The 19,906-nt window shown below is 53.8% G+C and overlaps 1 protein-coding gene and 3 gene segments (V, D, J or C); all 4 read left to right on the top strand.

Annotated features, from left to right (window-relative positions):
- The window catches only part of LOC128781375 (immunoglobulin lambda variable 5-39-like), a 591,472-nt gene that overhangs the window by 469,728 nt on the left and 101,838 nt on the right, over positions 1–19,906 (top strand).
- LOC112310504 (immunoglobulin lambda variable 5-45-like) overlaps positions 1–19,906 on the top strand; it is a 715,836-nt gene that overhangs the window by 598,039 nt on the left and 97,891 nt on the right.
- The window catches only part of LOC139441033 (probable non-functional immunoglobulin lambda variable 11-55), a 511,832-nt gene that overhangs the window by 408,815 nt on the left and 83,111 nt on the right, over positions 1–19,906 (top strand).
- Positions 11,899–19,906, top strand: part of LOC128779138 (immunoglobulin lambda-1 light chain) — a 99,507-nt gene continuing 91,499 nt past the window's right edge. Inside the window, exons 1-2 of one of the 4 annotated variants that reach the window (XM_053928371.1) lie at positions 11,899–12,014; positions 12,381–12,670. In XM_053928371.1, coding sequence (XP_053784346.1) covers positions 11,969–12,014; positions 12,381–12,670 — 336 coding nt within the window. In that variant the 5' untranslated portion in view covers positions 11,899–11,968. Of the gene's footprint in view, positions 12,015–12,380; positions 12,680–19,906 lie in introns of all 4 variants that reach the window. The other 3 variants (XM_053928370.1, XM_053928369.1, XM_053928368.1) reach the window with 3 other exon arrangements.

Genomic DNA, 19,906 nt, shown 5'->3' with positions numbered 1-19,906 from the left:
ATGCTTCAGGTGGTCCTCTCCTCCTCCCAATGAGCCTGTTCATACAATTATGGGTGATCTTGTGCCTGGTCTTGAGGCCGGCGGTGCTTATGTGGAGAACAGCAACCCCCCCTGAGACCAGGAGTCCATGGATTAGGGAGTTACCACCTGAGAGCAGTGGGTTCAGACTCTGCACCTGGACCCAGGACACACCTGCTCCTCCAGCAGCCAGTGTGGGGAGGCCACCAGGGGGCAGCAGAGACCACCTGGCAGAGCCTCCTGGAGACTGGGAGGGCCTGGGGAATTCTTCCATGCAGGGGGATTGTTATAATTTATTTTTTGGAACTATCTGTCCATTTATTAATAATTAATATATTTTATGTGGTAAAGCAAGGGGAATATTAAGCACCACGTAGCATCTTTAAAAAGAGTGGTAAGTTTTCTATAGTATAACTTTGAGATGCATGATGGAACATTCTGACTCTGAGGCTCTCAGACTGGGTTCCTGTAGGATTGGTAATTTATCCACCTCAGGCCCGGGTAATTCACCCCTGTCCAGCCACCCCATTCATGCTCACACTCTGTAACTGTCACACCGGCTCTATCACTGGGGCTGACCCTGGCACTAGCACACACTGGGGACATTGGGGCACAGTTTCTGTCCCAGGAGCTAGAACTGACTTGGAAACTGACAGCATCTCAGGGGCTCCAACTGCTCCTTGTGCCCTGAGCAAGGTGGGGATGTCATTCAGCTCTGATGCACACACTCTGTCACTGGGGTGGGACCCTGTCAGACCTCGGTCTCACACCATCATCTCTACAGTTAACGTTCTCTAGTGGGTCCAGAACATGCAGACAGACGTCATCTCTGAGCTCAGATGTGGCCAAGACAGCACAGGAGTGAGGCCATGAGACAGTCTGGGGTGGAGATATCAGCCCCACCTCGTGGCACCAGGGGATGAACTGCAATCCCCTGGGAATGAGGTGGGGTCTCAGGGACTGCCCCTCCCTTCCCTGAACTCTCAGGCTGAGCCCCCATCAGGAACACAGCTATCAAGCATCACCCCTGAGCCCTAGCTGTTTTGCATACCAACCAACTCTCCCTGCAGCAAGGGGATAAGAGAAGCCTGGGAGGAAAGCTACCCAGCCTCAGGGAGCAGAAGTGAGGCACCTCCACCATGGCCTGGACCCCTCTCCTCCTCGGCCTCCTTGCTCACTGCACAGGTGCCGTGCCCAGGCCCCTCCCTCCCCCAGTCCCAGGGACTGGACAAGCCTGACCCTGACTCAGAGCTCAGCAGGGTGCTGCCTGTGGGCTCCAGATGCCCCTGACTCAGCGGCAGGATGAGGGGATGGGGTGCTGTACCCTCCCCTGTACTCACTGGCTCTGAGTGACCTGAGGGGCTGTACCTTCCAGGAGAAATGGACAGGAGGTTCCACATTTCTTCACAGGCTTCATGGGTCATATAGGTCCGTGGGACACCCGGACTCAGACCGATGACCCAGAGAATCCCTCTAGTTCGCCCAGCACGGGCATGCTGGCGTGTCCTGGGAAGGGGTCCTTCATCCTTAAGCCCACCTCTCCTCTCCTCTCTTGCAGGATCTGTGTCCACCTATGAGGTGACACAGCCACCCTCAGTGTCGGTGCAGCCGGGACAGACGGCCAGGATCACCTGTGGGGGAAACAGCATTGGAAGTTATAGTGTTTCCTGGCACCAGCAGAAGCCCGGCCAGGCCCCTGTAACGGTCATCTATGGTGATAGCAGGAGGCCCTCAGGGATCCCTGACCGATTCTCAGGCTCCAACTCGGGGAACACGGCCACCCTGACCATCAGCGGGGCCCAGGCCCAGGACGAGGCTCACTACTACTGTGCAGCGTCCAGTAGCAGTACTAATACTCACAGTGACACAGGCAGACGGGGAAGTGAGACCAAAACCTCAGTCTGAGTCACACTCTCCTCAGGCCCCAGGAGCACGGCAGACAAAGCCCTGAGCAGCTCTGGCCCAGGCCCCATTTCTCAGGTCTCCCAGTGGCCCCTCCTCCCAGCCTCAGGCAGCTGTGCAGAGGGTTGGACAGGAGTGGATTCAGGGCTGGCAGGTCCAGGCTGGCCTGCTGTGTCTGGGCCACAGAATCAGTTCTGAAAAGAGGGCCTGGCAGAGACCTGTGTCCCGAAGTAACGGTCCTTGAATTTCTGCATCATGGTGACTGGGGCGCTCATTGTGAAATGTTCTGGATTAATGCCCACAGCTGCCAGCTCGGCAGGCCCCAGGCTCCATGGCCACCTAGGACTGTGAATGGGGCCAACCAGTGTCTGCACAGCCAGCACCCCTGCTGGAGGCGCGGTGACCACAGCTGTGCCCACACCGGGAGGTTACCCTGGGACAGAGAATTGCCTGCCTCATGGTAATTCTTTTTCCCAAGCGTGACTCAGACCTGGTGACCGACCGATGCCAAGATCCAAGGCCCTGCCTCAGGTCAGAAGGACATAGCAGCCCCAAGCCGAGTCACCCGCTATCACCACTCTGCCATTCCTAGGTCTTTCCTCTGGTTTCCTTCCAGAGAGACACCTGACACCTTCCGGAGTGAGGTTCTCCGTGTCAGAGGGAGTCTCCAGGGCCCAGAGAGAAAATAACAGCCCAGGGGGAGTGTGTGGGAGAGGAAAGGGCCCCACAGAGATGACACTGGGGGCATCTGCAAATGTTCCCACGAGACTGGTGAGCGCACATGGGAGAAACCAGCTGAGGCTGAGGAGGGAGTCACCCAAGGACACAGGAGGGGATAATCACAGAGTCAGCACTCCAGCCTACAGTGCTTGTGCCCAGTTGGTGGGGAGCTCCCAGTTCAGGCATGAGGAGGATGAGTCAGAAGATCTGTGCCCCACGGAAGGGAACTTAGTCCCCAAAAATGTGTGTGCTGGTGGCATCTCAGAAAGTTTCAGTGAGAGCAGGTGGAGACAGGATGGACCTGTGACCAGGAAAGTCACTGACTCCCAAATAGGAATCCCCGACACAGTGGGACACACACATGTTCCAGATCCAACAGGAATCAGTCACATTGCCTGGCACCCTGTCAGACTTTCCTGCGAATAATCAGGAAAACAGGACTGTTATGAATATAGAAACCACTTTGTCCAGAATGGCCCTGAAGTGGCCGAGACGACACAGTTTGTGGACTAGGAGACAGGAAAGATGACTGTAACGGTGTTTCCACCGTTCATAAGGGAGGACGGATGATTTGACATGACAAGGGAAGACACAGAGGCCAAAAGTCCAAATTGGAGACCTAGATATAAAAGCTGTAATGTTGGGGATTCAAAATGCACGGGATGAGATTGACAGCCGATGAGATGCTACCAAAGAAAACACTCAGCACTTGCTGAGAGAGCAACAGAATGCATTCAAAATTAAAGAGAAAACAGTGAACACCAACGCTGGAAATTGACCTCATCCACTCCCCAATAAGATGCAGCTGCAGCTGCAGCAGGGCAGGGTGCGCCCGGGAGTCTGCCCGTCTACTGCCCCTCCCAGGACCACACTGGGAGTGCCTTTACTCCTGTGCACATGCCACTCACAGCTCAGTGACAGTCACCACAGGAAGGCACCCTCTGTGAATCACAGGGAACCTGCTCTCCCTCCCCCCAAGCTCCTTGTGGTCCCCGAACCTGTTCTCACCCCAGCCCACATCTGTCCCTCCCATCTGTGTGTGGCCCACTCTGTCCTGACCTCTCTTCTCCCAGGCATGTGTGGCCCCTGGACAGATGTGACCACGTTCTGTCAGGAGCAGCAGTGACATTGGACATTATAATTGTGACTCCCGATGCAAAGAGCCGCTTAACGCACAGGTCAGTCTCTGAGGTGGGGCTCCTGGACTGGAGTCTTGACTCAGCCTCACTGTCTGGGGGACTCTGGGAAAATCCTAACCGCACAGTGAGGGCTCCTGCTCATGCGACAGGAGGAGGGGCTGGGCTGACGTTGGGTGGGGGTGCAGGTGATACACACCACCATCAGCATTTCTTGAGGGCTGAAAGTAATGAACAGTCACTCCATTGAAGGAACTAAACATTGTAGCATGTCACTCACGCTGTGGACAGCAGGGGGCACTGTGGAACTTGCCTTCAGGACTGATGGGTCTCATTTCCCCTGGACCCTCTTCTTGTCCTCCTATAACAGCACCCACCTCCCACCCAGGTGCCCTTCCCTGCACCTAACCCTGCACCACTAATGAGTCCTTCATTTCTAGCACCTTTTCTCTGCAGAAATTACCTAGTGACATAAAATAAGTCAAATCTCGTAGTAGTTAGCATTCTGGGATTGGCAGAATTTGCTTTCCATAACTCCACGAGATTGCTCCACCTTGCTGTATATTGAGTTGGTTTCTTTTCCTTGCTGAGCAGAATTCCGTGGTCTGGGTGGATCCCATTCTGTGCAACCACCCACCTGTGCAGAGACGCCTGGAAGGTTCTCACCTTGGGAGACTGGGCACCAGCGTCCCAGGAACACACACGTGTGGGTGGTTTCTGTGTGGACGTCAATTTGCAGTTGTCTGAAATAAATGCCCTGAACTGCGATCGCTGGGCCGCATGAGAACCACTGGTTCGCTTCCTTAAGAAGCTGCCAAACACTTCCCAGTGCCGATGTCAGTTCATGCCCCCTCAGCCGGGCCTCGGTGACCCCATCTCTCCCTGTCCTGCCATCACTGGGGCTTTTCACATTTCCTACCTTCCCATTCTGACAGGTGCGCGGTGATCTCCCCGATATTTTAACTTGCATTTCCCTGCTGGCTAAGGAGGAGCATCTTTCCATGTTCTTGTTGCCATTTTCTGTCTCTTCCAGGACCTGTCTGTTCTTGTTCAGAAACCATTTTCCGGTCTCTAAAGGTGTTCAATCAGTTAGTTATCTTTCCACTCTTTAGTTTTAAGAGTTCTTTCTATACTCTGGGAGTAATTTTTCATTTGATATTTAGTTTGCAAATCTTTTTTCGCACTTCTTCTCCTCTTCATCCTCTTTCGACAACACTGTCAAGCACAGAAACAGCGGCGGGGCTGTCCTGGGTGGTCTGATGGTTCTTCCTTCAGTGAGTCTGCGCCTGCTGTCATCAAGATACTCTGCAAATCTCTACATCTCCCCAAAACTATATGTGTTTTCCACAAAAGATAAGGAGATTTTTCTCTTGGAACATATGTGACCCATGTCACAGTGTGTGATCATGGAATGTGGCCTCTCATACCCCAGCAGGACCCCTGTCCCTATCAGTTCGCCCCATCCACGGATGACCTCCTCACCAGAGAGGATGACGGACGGTTGCCCCCAGCCCAAGGAGGTACCGGGGATCAGACAGAGATGGGAAGACTGGGTACAGGCCTGGGAGTGAGGGCTTGAATTTAAATGCTCCCTGAGCCCACCTACACTCTGCCCCACTGCCCTTGTCAGGGAGGCCAAGGAGGGAAGGAGGGAGATTTGCATGAGGAGCCCCTGGCAAAGGATAAGAGAGTCCCAGAGACCAACCTCAGCTGTGGGCACAGAGCAGAACCCGAGACGCCACCGCCATGGCCTGGACCCTGCTCCTGCTCCCCCTCCTCACCCTCTGCACAGGTGCTTCCTCACAGGCCCTGCCTGCAGGCTCAGGCCCCCGGGGACCCCAAGCTGGACCTGCCCCAAACCCTGAGCTCAGTCCAGCACAGTCCCAAGGCAGAACCTGCTGGTCTCGGTTCTTTATCTTCAACCCCCTCCCCTCTCCTCCTTTACAGGCTCTGTGGCCTCCTACGAACTGACCCAGTCGTCTCCCTTGTCAGTGGCCTTGGGAGAGACGGCCAGGATCACCTGCACCGGGGATTTACTGGATAAAAAATATACTTACTGGTACCAGCAGAAGCCAGGCCAGGCCCCTGTGCTGGTCATTTATGAGGACAGCAAGCGACCCTCAGGGATCCCTGACAGATTCGCTGGCTCTAGCTCAGGGAAGACGGCCACCCTGACCATCAGCGGGGCCCTGGCCGAGGACGAGGCTGACTATCATTGTCTCTCAGCTGACAGCAGTGATAATCCTCACAGTGACACAGGCCAACAGGGAAGTGAGACACAAACCCCCTTCCCCTTCTGTGTCACACTCTCCTCCAGCCCAAATAGGACAGGAGACAAAGCCATGAGCAGGTCTGGCCCAGGTCCCCAGACCTCAGATCCTCAGGCTGCCCCTCCTCAGCCTCAGGCAGCTGTGCAGAGGGTGGCACAGCAGGGGTTCAGTCTCACAGGACGGGGAGGACCTGGTGTTTCCAGGGCCTGCTGTGAGTTACAGACAGAGGGCGGGAGTGGAAGGACAACAGACCAGGACACACATCCAGGGCTAGTTATCCTTGATTATCCTTGTAAAGGCGACTGGGCCCTTCATTGGTCAGAGGTCCTGGACTTATCCCCAGAACTACCCAGCTCCAAGAAGCTCAGGAGGCCCCAGGACGTCCTGGCAGCCTGCCTGTCTTCTGAACAGAGCAAAACCTGTAGAGGGGCTGCTGAGGATCCACCTGCATCCCCTCCTCAGGGCTGACCCTCCCTCCCTCCCCTGCTGGGTCCTGGCAGCTCCCAGCTCTCCCCTCACAGGGAAGTGCTCCTAGTGGAGAGGACCAACCCTGCAAGGCCACACCCCTCTCAGAGGGTGTCTCAGGGTCAGGATGACTTTACACCTGAGTCCTCACTTGTCACCCCGTTGCAGGTCCCCACTCTTAACTCTCATGTTTACTCCAGATAGATCACCCACAAACCCTCTGCATGAGGTTCTCCATCCCCTGTGTGCCTCCAGGGAACTGACTGCCCATTTCCTGAATCTGATCAGCACATGCAACAGGGTGCAGCCAGGGCCCCCCAAAAGAGGGATTTATACTGGGGTCCAGAACTCAGGGTGTCCAGGAAATATGAAAAATATAGGATGCCCTCACCCCCACAAGTCTGAACTAAGGGATGGGACACATGGAACAGGGCCAATGAGAGTTGTTCTGCACAGCAACAGTTTTGCAGATAACCTCAGGCAGGGTCATTTGGCATGTCTATGACTGTACCTGGTTTCATGGATACGTTAAATGGCTGTGGCCTTGCTTTGAGCCAGGGAGATGGGAGTGACTTCAACCCAGGATGGAGCTCCCAGGAGGCAGCTCCCCTGGTTGGAGCCCCTGCACCTGCCTGAGAGCTTGGAGATGTTTGGCTCCATGCCATGTGGCCTCGCCTGCCTGGACTTACTGTGGAAGCTCAGAAAAGCTGGAAAGGTACTGGAAAGCTGGCAGATGTAGCCGCTTGTGGGAGGAGTCGGAAATGGGGCTGCAGAGGAAGATTGGCACAGGGATTAAACCCAGGAGTGGCAGCCATGAAAAAGTTTGGAACCCAGTGGCTTTGGGGTTCCCTTTGCCACGCAGCTTAGGAAGACGGAAAAAAGATGTGGCAGCGATGCAGAGCTCTCCCTTAGCGATGTGGAAGCATGAAGGAGAGACGCTGCAGGAAGGAAAGGGGTGACAGGACTCTTGCTGATTGGCCAGCAGAAGGTGCCGCGTGGGTTTGGATTAAGAACTGGAGATCGCTGCAGCTACACAGCTGATGGTGCTGGGAACCGAGGGAGGCCGGCCATGGATTACTGGAAAGAACTGGAGGCTACCTGAGCCACGGACCTCTAATTCTTTATCTGAGATATGGTACCCCGACCTGGCAGAGGGGGAAGGAAAGACTGTGGCTTCGTGCATATTCTTAGGGACTTTGGGATGTCAATGAAGACATTAAATTATTCCTCTAAGACTGTATAACTTGTGAATAAATAATTCCTTTCCTTTTCACCAATCTCTGACATTGAGAGCTATAATTTGCTGGTGATGGGCAAGGTGAACCTAGTACAGGGGACCCAGGAGGAAGATTGGGTCCATTTGGTAATGGTATATCGTCCACCCTGGGTCTGTTCTATAACACACACAGTGTGAGGAGACCCCCTGAGGCCACAGAGAACCACCCAGAGACACGAGAAACCACCTGCCGAGCTCACACACACAATCAGAACAAACACTTGTCCCACAGTCAGAGAGGACAAGACCTCATAAGGACACCAGACAGACCTGTCAGAGAGCTGAGCCTTGAAGTGGGAAATTAGCACCCGACTCCTCCCTGCTGTGGTCCCACCTGCGAACGTGTGAGCACAACTGACGAAGGATCCAACTGTTTGCATTAACTCGAATGAATCCACAATAACCTGGAACAGCAGACAAAACACACATAGAAACACAAGTATTGTTCACCAACAAGGGAATATTCACCAAGTCCGGTGTCGCATCAAATATTCCTGATTGGAAGCAAGAAAATACGAGCTCTGATAAGCAACAAAATCAGCCAATCGTCCTTGCTGTGAAATGTCACCCGTGACTGAGGGGTCAGTGATGGATTTTAGAAACCCGTGTTCCCTGGTTCCGGTGGGCAGGGGAACGCTGGAACGCGGGAACCGCAGACCAGGAGGACGAACACCACGGCCAAGTCAGCACACAGATGCGGAAACTGCAGCGTCTGAGACAAATGACCCTGATGGGACTGATGGCCGGTTCACCACCCCAGAGGACCCAGTGAATAGATGACGTGGAGGAGACACTGCAGAGAGGAGACAAGACCACAGTCACAAACCTCACTGAACACACACACAGAAGCATCATGTGCTGGAGGGCATGAGGGAGCCTCACGTGCCGTGATTGCAGTCTTTGAAGCAGAGACGTTTGGGGGAGGTAGAAAAAATATTTAAGGAAATACTGGCCAAAAATGTACCCATTTCAGTGAAAACTGAGATCCTACAAATCCAAGAACCTCAGCAACACTGAAGTACAAAACACACAGGAAACATCAACACCCATCACAGTCAAATTCCTGGTCCAGTGCTGACAACAAAGCCTCAGAGACCCGAGGCCCGTCCATGGAGAGGATGAAGCAGAGGGATCCGGGCAGAGGTCTCCCTGGAAACAACACAGACAAAGGGACAGGGGAGCAGAGTCACTAGAAAACTATCAGCAACAACAAAACTAAAACAAAAACCTCTCCATTTTCAAGTCTTTCCCCAGTGAAAATATCTTCCAAAACAGGAAGCAAAGTTGAACTTTCTCAGATGTACAGAAACTTGGAGAACTGACACCTGCGGACACTCTGACCCAGAAAGGGCAGCGGACACGCCCAGGACAGAGAGAAATGGGAATCTACACAGAGAAATTAACGGCATCAGGTATGATTACCACGTGGACAAATATGAAATGTTTTGTCATATTATTCCGCAAAATACATCACTGTTTAATGCAAAAAGCCTACAACAGTGTGTGTTGTGGTTTATAATACATGATAAAGTAAAGTTATGACAACGTTACCTCAAAGTTTTGAGAGGAAGAGGAACCTGTTATGATAAACTCAGGTGCCTCACTCATACCTAGTTCAGTTCCAATGTGACATTTTCTCACAAGTTGGAACTTTGGCAGCAGGAGAGAAGTGCTGTCAGAATTCTCTGTGTCACAAGACAAGGTCCCGTGTGACTTCCTGTGCAAACCAGGAAGGGAAGCAGCAGCCCCTGTGTAGGGACAGTCCTGGTGGGTCACCTGCTCGGGTCACCTGGCTGACACAGGACAGAGATCACAGTGCAGTGGCTCCTCCCTCCCCTGGGTCCCCCTTCAGCTGCTCTGACTCCTGGGCCAGGTGTGTGAGCTCAGTGTGACATCTGTCCTGCCCCTCCTCCCTTAATGCTACAGATTTATGTCACATGGGGCCGACCTGGTTTGCACCATAACCACCTTAGCTTCTCACTGTCCTTCCTGCTCAGACAGACCAGACCCTTCCCCCAGGGCATGGACCCTGCTGTCCCCACACTCACGTCCTCCTACTGCTTCCTTTTCCCACTATGATCGCTGCTCCAGGGTCCCCTCCAGAGAGACCCCTGCAGCCTGTCCCCACACAGGACTTGCCTGACCATTCTTGTCTGATCTCATCTAATTCTCTGAATACTACAGCAGCTGTACAGTTATTTCCCTATAATTATTCTCATTTTTGATTAATTTATTAGTGCCTATTATTTTTCCTCAGTAGTCGGGAATTTTTTTTAATTCAAAACACACACCCGACAATGAGAGACGTGGGCAGACAAGAGATCTTTTCCTCCTGTAGGAACGAGTCCGGGGCCCAACGGTTGTCCGCAGACACCCACCAGCCCTGTGAGGTCCTAATGTCTCTCCCTTTCTTTACCGACATCTCTGCAGTGAGGCTCTGCTCTCCTTGTTGCAGATGGACCTCAGCATGGCCGCTGCAGCTTACCTGTCACACCCAGTGTCAAGGGGACAGGAGCAGCACAAATCTAGTCTGTTCCATTCCTTCATAGGAGCTCAAGTTCTTTGGAAAAAACCCAGCTGGGTGACACACCCACGGGTCAGCACGGAGCCACAAGGTCAACACCGGCCAAGAGGGACTCAGGAAGAGCAATCGTGTGACTGTTAAATCAGGAAGGGAGACAACATTCACATAGAAGCTGGCGGTGACTGTGCTGTGTCACCTGAACCAGCGTGTCCACTGGGTGCTCCCATTGCACACTGGCATGTGAGAGGCAGGACTGGTCCCGTTCACACGTCCTACCCAGGACACAGTGTCTGGCAGACAGAGTGGGGCTGAGTCACTGATGCTCGGTGAGCGTCTCCTGTCTCAGTCTTTGGGGAAGATGCCGCCAGCGCCCTGTTTTCAACCTGTACTAGCGGTGGCCTCAGTGAGAAGCAGCCTCTGAGTCCTCTGTCCCCAGAACCACACCCAGGAACACCACCACCCAAGGGATATTTCAGGGATGGTCCGGTGAGCCCTGCCCTCTCCTCCTCCCAGTGAGCCTGTTGGTATTTTCATGGGCCATCTGAGCCTCTTGTGCCTGGTCTTGAGGCCGGCGGTGGTTATGTGGAGAACAGCAACACCCCCTGGGATCAGCAGTCCGTGGATCAGTGTGTTACCACCTAAGCAGTAGGTTCAGACTCAGCACCTGGACCCAGGACACACCTGCTCCTCCAGCAGCCAGTGTGGGGAGGCCACCAGGGGGCACCAGAGACCACCTGGCAGAGCCTCCTGGAGACTGGGAGGGCCTGGGCAGGAGGAATTGTACCATGCAGGGGGATTATTATAATTTATGTTTTGGAACTATCTGTCCATTTATTAATAATTAAAATATTTAATTGTGGTAAAACAAGGGGAACATTAAGCACCGCATCGCATCTTTAAAATGAGTGGTAACTTTTCCACCGTATCACCTTTCACATGGATGACAGAACATTTGACTGAGCCTCTCAGATTTGGTTCCTGTAGAATTGGCCTGTTTTCCATCTCAGGCCTGGGTAATTCGCTCCTGTCCACCCACCCCATTCGTGCTCACACTCTGTAACTGTCACTCCTGCTCTATCACTGGGGCTGACCCTGACACTAGCGCACACTGGGGACATGGGACACAGCATCTATGACCTGTCCCAGGAGCTGGAACTGACTTGAACTGACGGCATCTCAGGGGCTCCAAGTGCTCCTTGTGCCCTGAGCAAGGTGGGGATGTCATTCAGCTCTGATGCTCACACACTGTCACTGGGGTGGGTCCCTGCTCGGACCTCATCGTCACCACTACAGTTAACGCTCTCTAGCGGGTTCAGAACATGCAGACAGACGTCACCTCTAGCTCATCTCTAGCCAGTCCAGCACAGGAGTGAGGCCATGAGACAGTCTGGGGTGCAGATGTCAGTCCCACTTTGTTGCACCAGGGGATGAACCGGAATCCCCTGGTCTGAGGTGGGGTCAGCAGGGACTGCCCCTCCCTTCCCTGAGTCTCTCAGGCTGAGCCCCCATCAGGAACACACAGCTCTCAGGCACCAGCCCTGAGCCCTGGCTGATTTGCATACCCAGCAGCTCTCCCTGCAGCAAGGGGATAAGAGAGGCCTGGAAGGAAAGCTGCCCAGCCTCGGGCCTCAGGGAGCAGAAGTGGGGCACCTCCACCATGGCCTGGACCCCTCTCCTCCTCGGCCTCCTCGCTCACTGCACAGGTGCTGCGCCCAGGCTCCCACCCTCCCCCAGCCCCAGGGACCTGGACAAGCCTGACCCTGACCCTGACCTTGGCTGAGTAGGGCGCTGCCTGTGGGGCAGGAAGCTCTTGATCCTGCAGGTGCACGCAGGGCTGGTGGGGCTGGACTCCACTGTGCTCTCTGAGTCTGAGTGACTGGGGTCCTCTCACTGTCCACAGTGCCACCCACCAGCCAGTCCCACAGGCCGCTGAGGATGAGACTGATGAGTGGGGGAGTCCTAGGGCCCCCAAATTGCCTGCCGGGAACTCAGTGCAGGTCAGGCAGGAGGGGGTTTCCACATAATGCGCCCCTCATCTGGAATGTAACCCCTCCTTTCCTCTCTTGCAGGATCTGTGGCCTCCTATGAGCTGACACAGCCGCCCTCGGTGTCAGTGCAGCCGGGACAGACGGCCAGGATCACCTGTGGGGGAAACAGCATTGGAAGTTATTATGTGCAGTGGTACCAGCAGAAGCCCGGCCAGGCCCCTGTAATGGTCATCTATAGGGATAGCAACCGGCCCTCTGGGATCCCTGATCGATTCTCAGGCTCCAACTCGGGGAACACGGCCACCCTGACCATCAGCGGGGCCCAGGCCCAGGACGAGGCTGACTACTACTGTCAGGTGTGGGACAGCGGTAGTAAAACTCACAGTGACACAGGCAGACGGGGAAGTGAGACAAAAACCTCCTTCTGTGTCACACTCTCCTCTGGCCCCACGAGGACTGTGGGCAAAGTCATGAGATTGTTTGTCCCAGGTCCCATTTCTCAGCTCTCCCAGCAGCCCCTCCTTCCAGCCTCAGGCAGCTGTGCAGAGGGTAGATTCAGGGCGGCAGGACCAGGCTGTCCCAGTGTCACTTCTGGTAGAGGAGTGACAAAAGGATAGAACTCCAGAGACCTGTGTCCACAAGTAATGGTCCTGCAATTTCCATATTATCGTGACTGGGCTGCTCCTTGGCAAAAGGTCCTGGTTTAATCCCCAGAAGCTGCGAGCTCAGCTGAACTCCTAAGGCCCCAGGCTCCAAGGCCACCTGGGACTCGGAATGGAGCCAACTAGTATAGAGGGCACTGTGACATCCCCCTAGGTGCCCAGTCAGGTCAGACACAAACCCTCCGCCACAGCTGTATGCCCCTGGCTGGTCTCAGCTCAGCCCTCACCCGCAAACGGGATGGTGGCAGGGAAGGGCCCCCCCAACCTGGTTCAGCACTTTCTCTGAGTGTCACTCAGGCGTAGTGACACCTGGAGGAGAGGAAACAGGTGGGATTCATTTCCATTATATATTGTGTTTCACTCCGGTAGTGGAAGATATTTGAGTACAAATTAAATATTAAATATTGATAATTTCACATTACTTTATAATAAATCGTAAACATCTGGTGGGCATTTCAACTATAGCACCTCTCTCCTGGGACCACCCACAACTCATCCTCAGTAACTGCATGTGGCTTGCGGACACCGCATTGGACAGAGCAGGTCAGATGGGTGACATGTGCTCGTTGAGTTGTGACTGGAGGGGAATGACTCTGACCCTCCAGTGCAGAAGACAGTCATCAGGAAGGAACAGGGGATGGGTCTCAGGACCAGAGCCTCCTGGGCAGGAATGTCTGCTGCACACAGCACCCCAGCCAGGTACATGGGGACAGAAAGAGGGAATTACTGCATCCGGTGTCCTCACTTCCATCCTCACAGACCAGGCAGTAAATACAAGCACAGTTTTAAACACGACTCTGAAACATCGAGCCCATTTGTATCACCTGTGTAATGATCACACAGTCTGTGATATGTTTGTAAACAATTTTGTACTGAAGACACATCTGTGGGCAGGTCATTTTCGTGAACATCAATACAGCCATAAGGGTGTATTCCGTGCAGAGATCTGGAGGGAAGGAGGATAATAGATGGATTTCATTGATGTGGGATCACTTGCTATTCTCCACAAAGGGATACATTTGTGGAACTCACAACACAGATCACGGTTTGAGATGAAATCTCCCAGGATGGCACTCACAGGTGACCTCCCAGGTGGTCAGGAAACCCACAGCACAGGTGTGAGACTGGCCTGCAGGGGTGGCCAGCGGGCCCCATGGGGGCCCCGGAGGTGTGACTGTGAGCAGTGGACACCCCGGGGTGGGAAGGGCAAAGAGGAGCTGCTGTGCTCCCCTCAGCTGGGGACAGCGGTGGGCATGTCAGAGGCACTGGACCCTGGTCCCCTCTCCACTGTCTCTCAGAACAAACTGGGAGGAGTGAGTCAGGGGTCTGTCTGTTTGTGCACATGAGTCCCTGCAGGGCTGAACCATCATCTCCAAGTACAGCGCCTCCAGCATTTCCCAGGTGAATTAATTGCATTATATTCACAGCAGTATTGGCTAAGAAAACAAATACATTTGTTTGAAATGTTAGGTAACAGCGCACCTGCCAATCCTATATGTTAATATTGAAAGATCTCTCTTCCTATTCTGACAGTCATCCAACCTCAATGGCCTTGACAATGTTAAAAAAATAGTTCTGATTTAGTTCTCCCAAGGATCCCAACCTGAACCCCAAGGTCTCGTGGTGTCATCTGCCGTGGTGGAAGTGTCCCCACCTCTGTGCCCAGAGAGACCTGGGTTCACCTGGGAAGCAGACTCCACACCGTGAAGATCTGAGCCCACTTCAGAGCAGACTCGGGGAGGAGGAGCCCTGGGTGCAGAAGGCAGGGCTGTGCTCAGGGGCTCAGGGGGCTGGGACCTGGGTCGGGGCAGGAGCAGGATAAGGGACATGGAGAGGGGCCGGGCAGGGAGGGGATTCAAAGTTCAGGCTCTGAGGTCTGGCTCCTAGATTGCAGTCTTGACTCAGCATCACTGTCTGGGGGACTCTCGGAAAATCCTAAGTCTGCCAGGACAGCTCCCGGCTCATGGGATGGTGCCTGCAGCAGAAGGATCATGTTGCACAAGTACGATGTCCAGTGAGGGGTGCGGGTGAAACGCTCACCAACCGTCTGGCACGTATTAAGGCCTCCAAGTAGTCAATAGGTTGGGCTACTCACATGGAGAATGACGTTCATCCTGGGGACACCAGGGGGCACTGTGGGTCTTGCCCTGGGATCTCAGAGAGTCCAGGTCCCCTGGGCTGTGCTCAGGGAAAAGGGTGTGACTGAAGCTCCTTTCAAGGTAATTTATTGAGTAAAATCAACTCTTAATGAAACCAACCCCTGGCCCTTCCTCTGACCTCAGGAAATTGCCATCAGGGAGCTGTCAGGCTTCGGGCTGAGACAGATTTGCATTCATGCTCCTCCCTCTTGAGCTACAAGGAGAGGACAAGACAGGGGCTTGGACAGGCCAGTGCCAGCTGGGCAGCCTCAGGGCAGAGCTCCTGGAAGCCCCTCCCATCATGGACTGAGCCCCCTTCTACCTCCTGCCACAGGTCAGAGCATCCCTGGGCTCTCAGGGGTCCCACTCCCCAATACTTTCCTTCCAAGTCCAGTCCCAAGGGGCATCTGTCCAGTATGTGGCTCATTCGACATCATCCCTATGTTTTGAGTTTACAGGTCTCTGTGCTGAGCCTGTGCTGACCCAGCCCCCGTCTGCTTCTGCCTCCCTGGGGGCCTCAGCCCAGCTCACCTGCACCCTCAGCAGTGAGTACAGCACCTACACCATTCGCTGGTATCAGCAGAGACCTGGAAACGGCCCTCGGTACATGATATACATTAAGAGCGATGGGAGTAACAGCAAAGGGGACGGGATCCCTGAGCGCTTCTCGGGCTCCAGCTCTGGGGCCGACTGCTACCTAACCATCTCCCACGTCCAGTCTGAGGACGAGGCTGAGTACATCTGTGGTGAGAGCCATGACACGATGGCCTTTTCACTTACACCACAGTGACACAGACAAAAGGGAAGTGAGGCCCAAATCTCCATCCCCTGTCCCCCTGCCCCACAGGGCCTTCAGCTATGCTGCTCCCTGTCCTTGCCCAGGACCCTGAGACATGTTCCCTTGCAAACCCCATCATCCCGTACTTCCTCCCCAAGTTACCACTTGGGACAGTCAGATATGGTCACAATGTTGGTCATTTTGACAAAGCAACATTGTGTTTCTTGCAATATGGGGCTGTAGGCAGGACGCTGGGAGAGACCAGAGCAGCCCAGACAGGAACAATACCCTGAGCGAACGGCTGCGATGACATGACCGAGTCACCAGGAGCCATCTGGCCTTTGCTCCCATATGGGGATCTGCTCAAAAAAGGAACGCAGACTTTGGTGTCCCAGGGGTGACCTTGGAAGTGGGAAGTGACTGTGTTGACTCAGGACACCTTGGGGTGAGGGAGGGGTCCTGTCAGGACTGAGGTCTGGCAGGAAGCACTTGTCCCTCAGTGGAACCAGGACAGAGACCTGACCCACTGGTGGGAGCTGAGCTGGGTCCAGGAGGGAGGCGGGTGCCTGTTGGGAGGTCTGGGCCAGGACCCGCATGGAGCATGGCCTGGGTCCCCAGCTGTGCCAGATTCTCAGCCTCTTCTGCCAAGGAAAGCTCCACAGGTGGCCACAGGAGTTTTCAAGGGACAGGTCAGGACAATGTCACTGGGACATGGGGCATGGGAATGCTGAGGCGGAAAATATGTCGACCACCTCCTACCTACCTCCAATATCTGCCCTGTGGGTCACTGGCCTCAACTACATCTGCGGGGCGATGGAGACAGGATTAGTGGAAGGGCTGATATTCTGCTGACTCTGCTGGGAACTGAAACACCAGAGCCTTTCACTCGCGCCGACACCACAGAGTCATCCCGGAGCAGCTGCGGGCACCACAGCGATTTGGCCGCTGCTCACAGGTAGGTGAGCGGCATGGCTGGGCACTACCTGAGCAGGTTCGGGCCACTCCTGTCTCGTGATTTGGGTCTCATCCCAGGATTTCAAGCTGGGGTCTGCAGAATGGACATCGCCCAGTGTCGCTGGTATATTCGGGGACAATTAAAGCTGCTGACAAAAAATCCAGGGAGCAGCAGACACAGGCCCCAGTCCCCGCCCTTGGAGGCAGCTGGAGGGGATGTGGCTGAGGGAGTGACAGGCTGGCTGGGCTGCAAGCGAGAGTGTGGTGAGCTGTCCCCTTCCCTCAGCGCCTTCTGCCCCTCTCACACTGTCACTCTCTGTCTGTCACTCTGGTGACATCTGGGTCTGTCCTCCTCAGTCATGTTCTGGGTCATCCCTCCAGAGCATGTGACCCTGTGTCACCTGACCCTGGTCATGCACCCCTTTCTCCATGTTCTTCCTGGTGCACGGGGTGCATGTGTCTCTGTGTCTGTCTGTCGTCTCCATCACCTTAGTGACCGGTGGAGGTGAGCAGACTTCCAGGTGATATTTTCACACATGCACCTTCTTTTTTGGTGAAGTGTTTGATCACATATTTGCATATTTTTAAAAATTTGGGTCCCCAGCCTTGTGTGTGTGTGCTTGTGTGCTTGTGAATTTGTTCTTATGCACTTTATTTATTTGTTTGTTTGTTTTCCTCCCCAAACGTCTTTGTTTTCATTCCTTTCAGGGACAGAGAAAGGGAGAGAAAAGAAGGGAGAGAGAGAAACTTCAGTGTGGGAGAGAAGCATTGGTGGGTTGCCTCCCGTCAGCACCCAGACCAGGGACTGAACCCCAAACCTTTTAGTTACAGGACAATGTTCCAACCACCTGAGCCACACGGGCCACAGCTGTGCACTTCCGTCCCACGGGCAGGCTCATGCGCCCGCCACAGTGGTCAGGTTTCCATGCAGCCCTATCAGACGTGGACTCTTCCTGTTTCCCTGTTACAACATCCACTCCCTCCCGCCAAGTCCCTTCCCTGCCTCTAAGCCCTGCAGCCATCCCCTGGTTCATCTCTCAAATTCTGTCATTTGAAAACTTGTGTATAAATAGAATCCTACAGAACATAACATTTGTGACTGGTCATTCATTCATTGTTTTCATCATAGACTCGTCAATGGTGTTTTGTGTATCCATAGTCCAATTTTTGGCTGAATAGGACTCTGTGATTCGCACGTAACAAAGTCTGTTTAACCATCGCCCCCCAGGACATGTGCAGTGTGTTCAGTTTGGGGCTCCTGAGTGTAAGGGCTGCTCTGAACTGAACGTTTGCATCTCCCGAAGCTCATCCGTTGAAGTCCCTCCTCCCAGTGGAGCTGTATTTGGAGAGGGGGACTCTGAGGAAGTAACAAAAGCCAAATGAAGTGTTATGGTCGGGGCTCTGGACTGAAGGGATCAAAGTTCAGAGACTCTCTCTCTCTGTGTCTCTCTGTGTGCGTCTCTGTCTCCCTCTGACTTCCAACTTTAAGCAGCTCGGTGCTGTTTGGTTACCACAGCCTGAGTGGACGAGACAGGTGCTGTGCACACTTGTGTACGGGCTTCTACGTAAACATAACGTGTTAACTTTCTGAAACAAACGCCCAGTGCTGCAGTGCCTGGGGGGCATGGTGCCTGCATGTTCATGTTACACTGAGCGCACGGCTGGTTTCCCGCTGTGGCTCTGCCGTCTCACACTCCTGCCGGCGACGCATGACGGACCCCCTTCTCGCCACCGGCCCAGTGTTTGGTGCTGCCCCTATTTGTACTCTGGTCAGTCTGATCCGCTTTCACAGGTGTGCAGGTATCTCACCATGGTTTTCATTTACCTTCCCTGGGGGCTACTGATGGACATTTTTTGTGTGTTTTTTGACATCTGTATATTTTCCCATCAACTCTCTATTTATGTCATTTGCCCAGTTTCAAGTAGAATTTTGTCTGGTTTGTTTTTTAAAATTTTTAAATGATTTGAGAAAAATACACATCTATTGCCCACCCCCCCGCCCCCGTGCACTCATTGGGCGACTCCTGTGTGCACCTCAGCCAGCGATCAGACCGAACCCCTGGTGCACTTGGACCCCCTCCCACCAACCGAGCCCCCAGCTGGGGCCATTTCCTTTCCGTATTAATTAGTTTGGAACTTGTACACACAGTTCCTTGAAGGGTTGGAATTGCCAAGCATTTTCTCCCACTTTATTGTTTTCTTAAATTAACTCCATAAAAGAACCTTTTGTAGAAGAAAGTTTTAATTTTAAAATGTTTCCATTTACTTTCTTTCTTTTTACATATCAAGCATTTTTATGAACTCTAAGAACTTTTGCCAAGACCAAGATGCAAAAGATTTCTCCATTTTTTAAAACATAGTCAGAATTCCCCCAGAAGCACACGACCAGTTTCCCTGGGCCCTGGAGGAAATGCCAGCCTCTTACACCAGCTTGACCACTGTCCCTCCATCCCTGCTTCCAGCACCCCCACCCCACAGCAGAGTGTGATCTCTTCACTGCAGGGGACTGAGCCTTCTCCCCTAGACCAGACAGGAGACTCTGCCCAAGTGTGGGTACAGGGGCCGGTCAGGGGTCATCTTGTCTCACTCAACACCACAGAGAGCTCTGAGCAACCTGGGCACAGACCTGGACACGAGGACCCAACTTTAAACCCTCCACTGGCCCCAGCTGCTCTCTGCCCAGTGGGTGCCACTCAGGAGGAAGGAAGTGGATTTGCATGGCGCCCCTTATACAGGATAAAAGAGGCCATGAAGCCATATTGTCAGCTGTGGGTCAGAGGAAGATCCTGGGGCATCTCCACCATGGCCTGGACCCCACTCCTGCTCCCCCTCCTTACTCTCTGCACAGGTACTGTGTCCCAAGGCTAAGCCCCCAAAGAAAACAGGAGAAACCTGGCCCTGACCTTCTCTCAGCACAGAGGATGTGAACTGTCTGGGAAGGACACCCTCATCCTCACACTCACCTCTCCTGTCCTCTCTCACAGGTTCGGTGGCCTCCTCTGAAGTGACTCAGCCCCAAGCAGTGTCTGTGACCTTGGGACAGACAACCCGGATCACCTGCCAAGGGGAGATACT

Source organism: Desmodus rotundus, chromosome 7 (assembly GCF_022682495.2).
Source record: "Desmodus rotundus isolate HL8 chromosome 7, HLdesRot8A.1, whole genome shotgun sequence".
Taxonomy (NCBI): Eukaryota; Metazoa; Chordata; class Mammalia; order Chiroptera; family Phyllostomidae; genus Desmodus; species Desmodus rotundus.
This window is presented reverse-complemented; position numbering and strand designations above follow the sequence as displayed.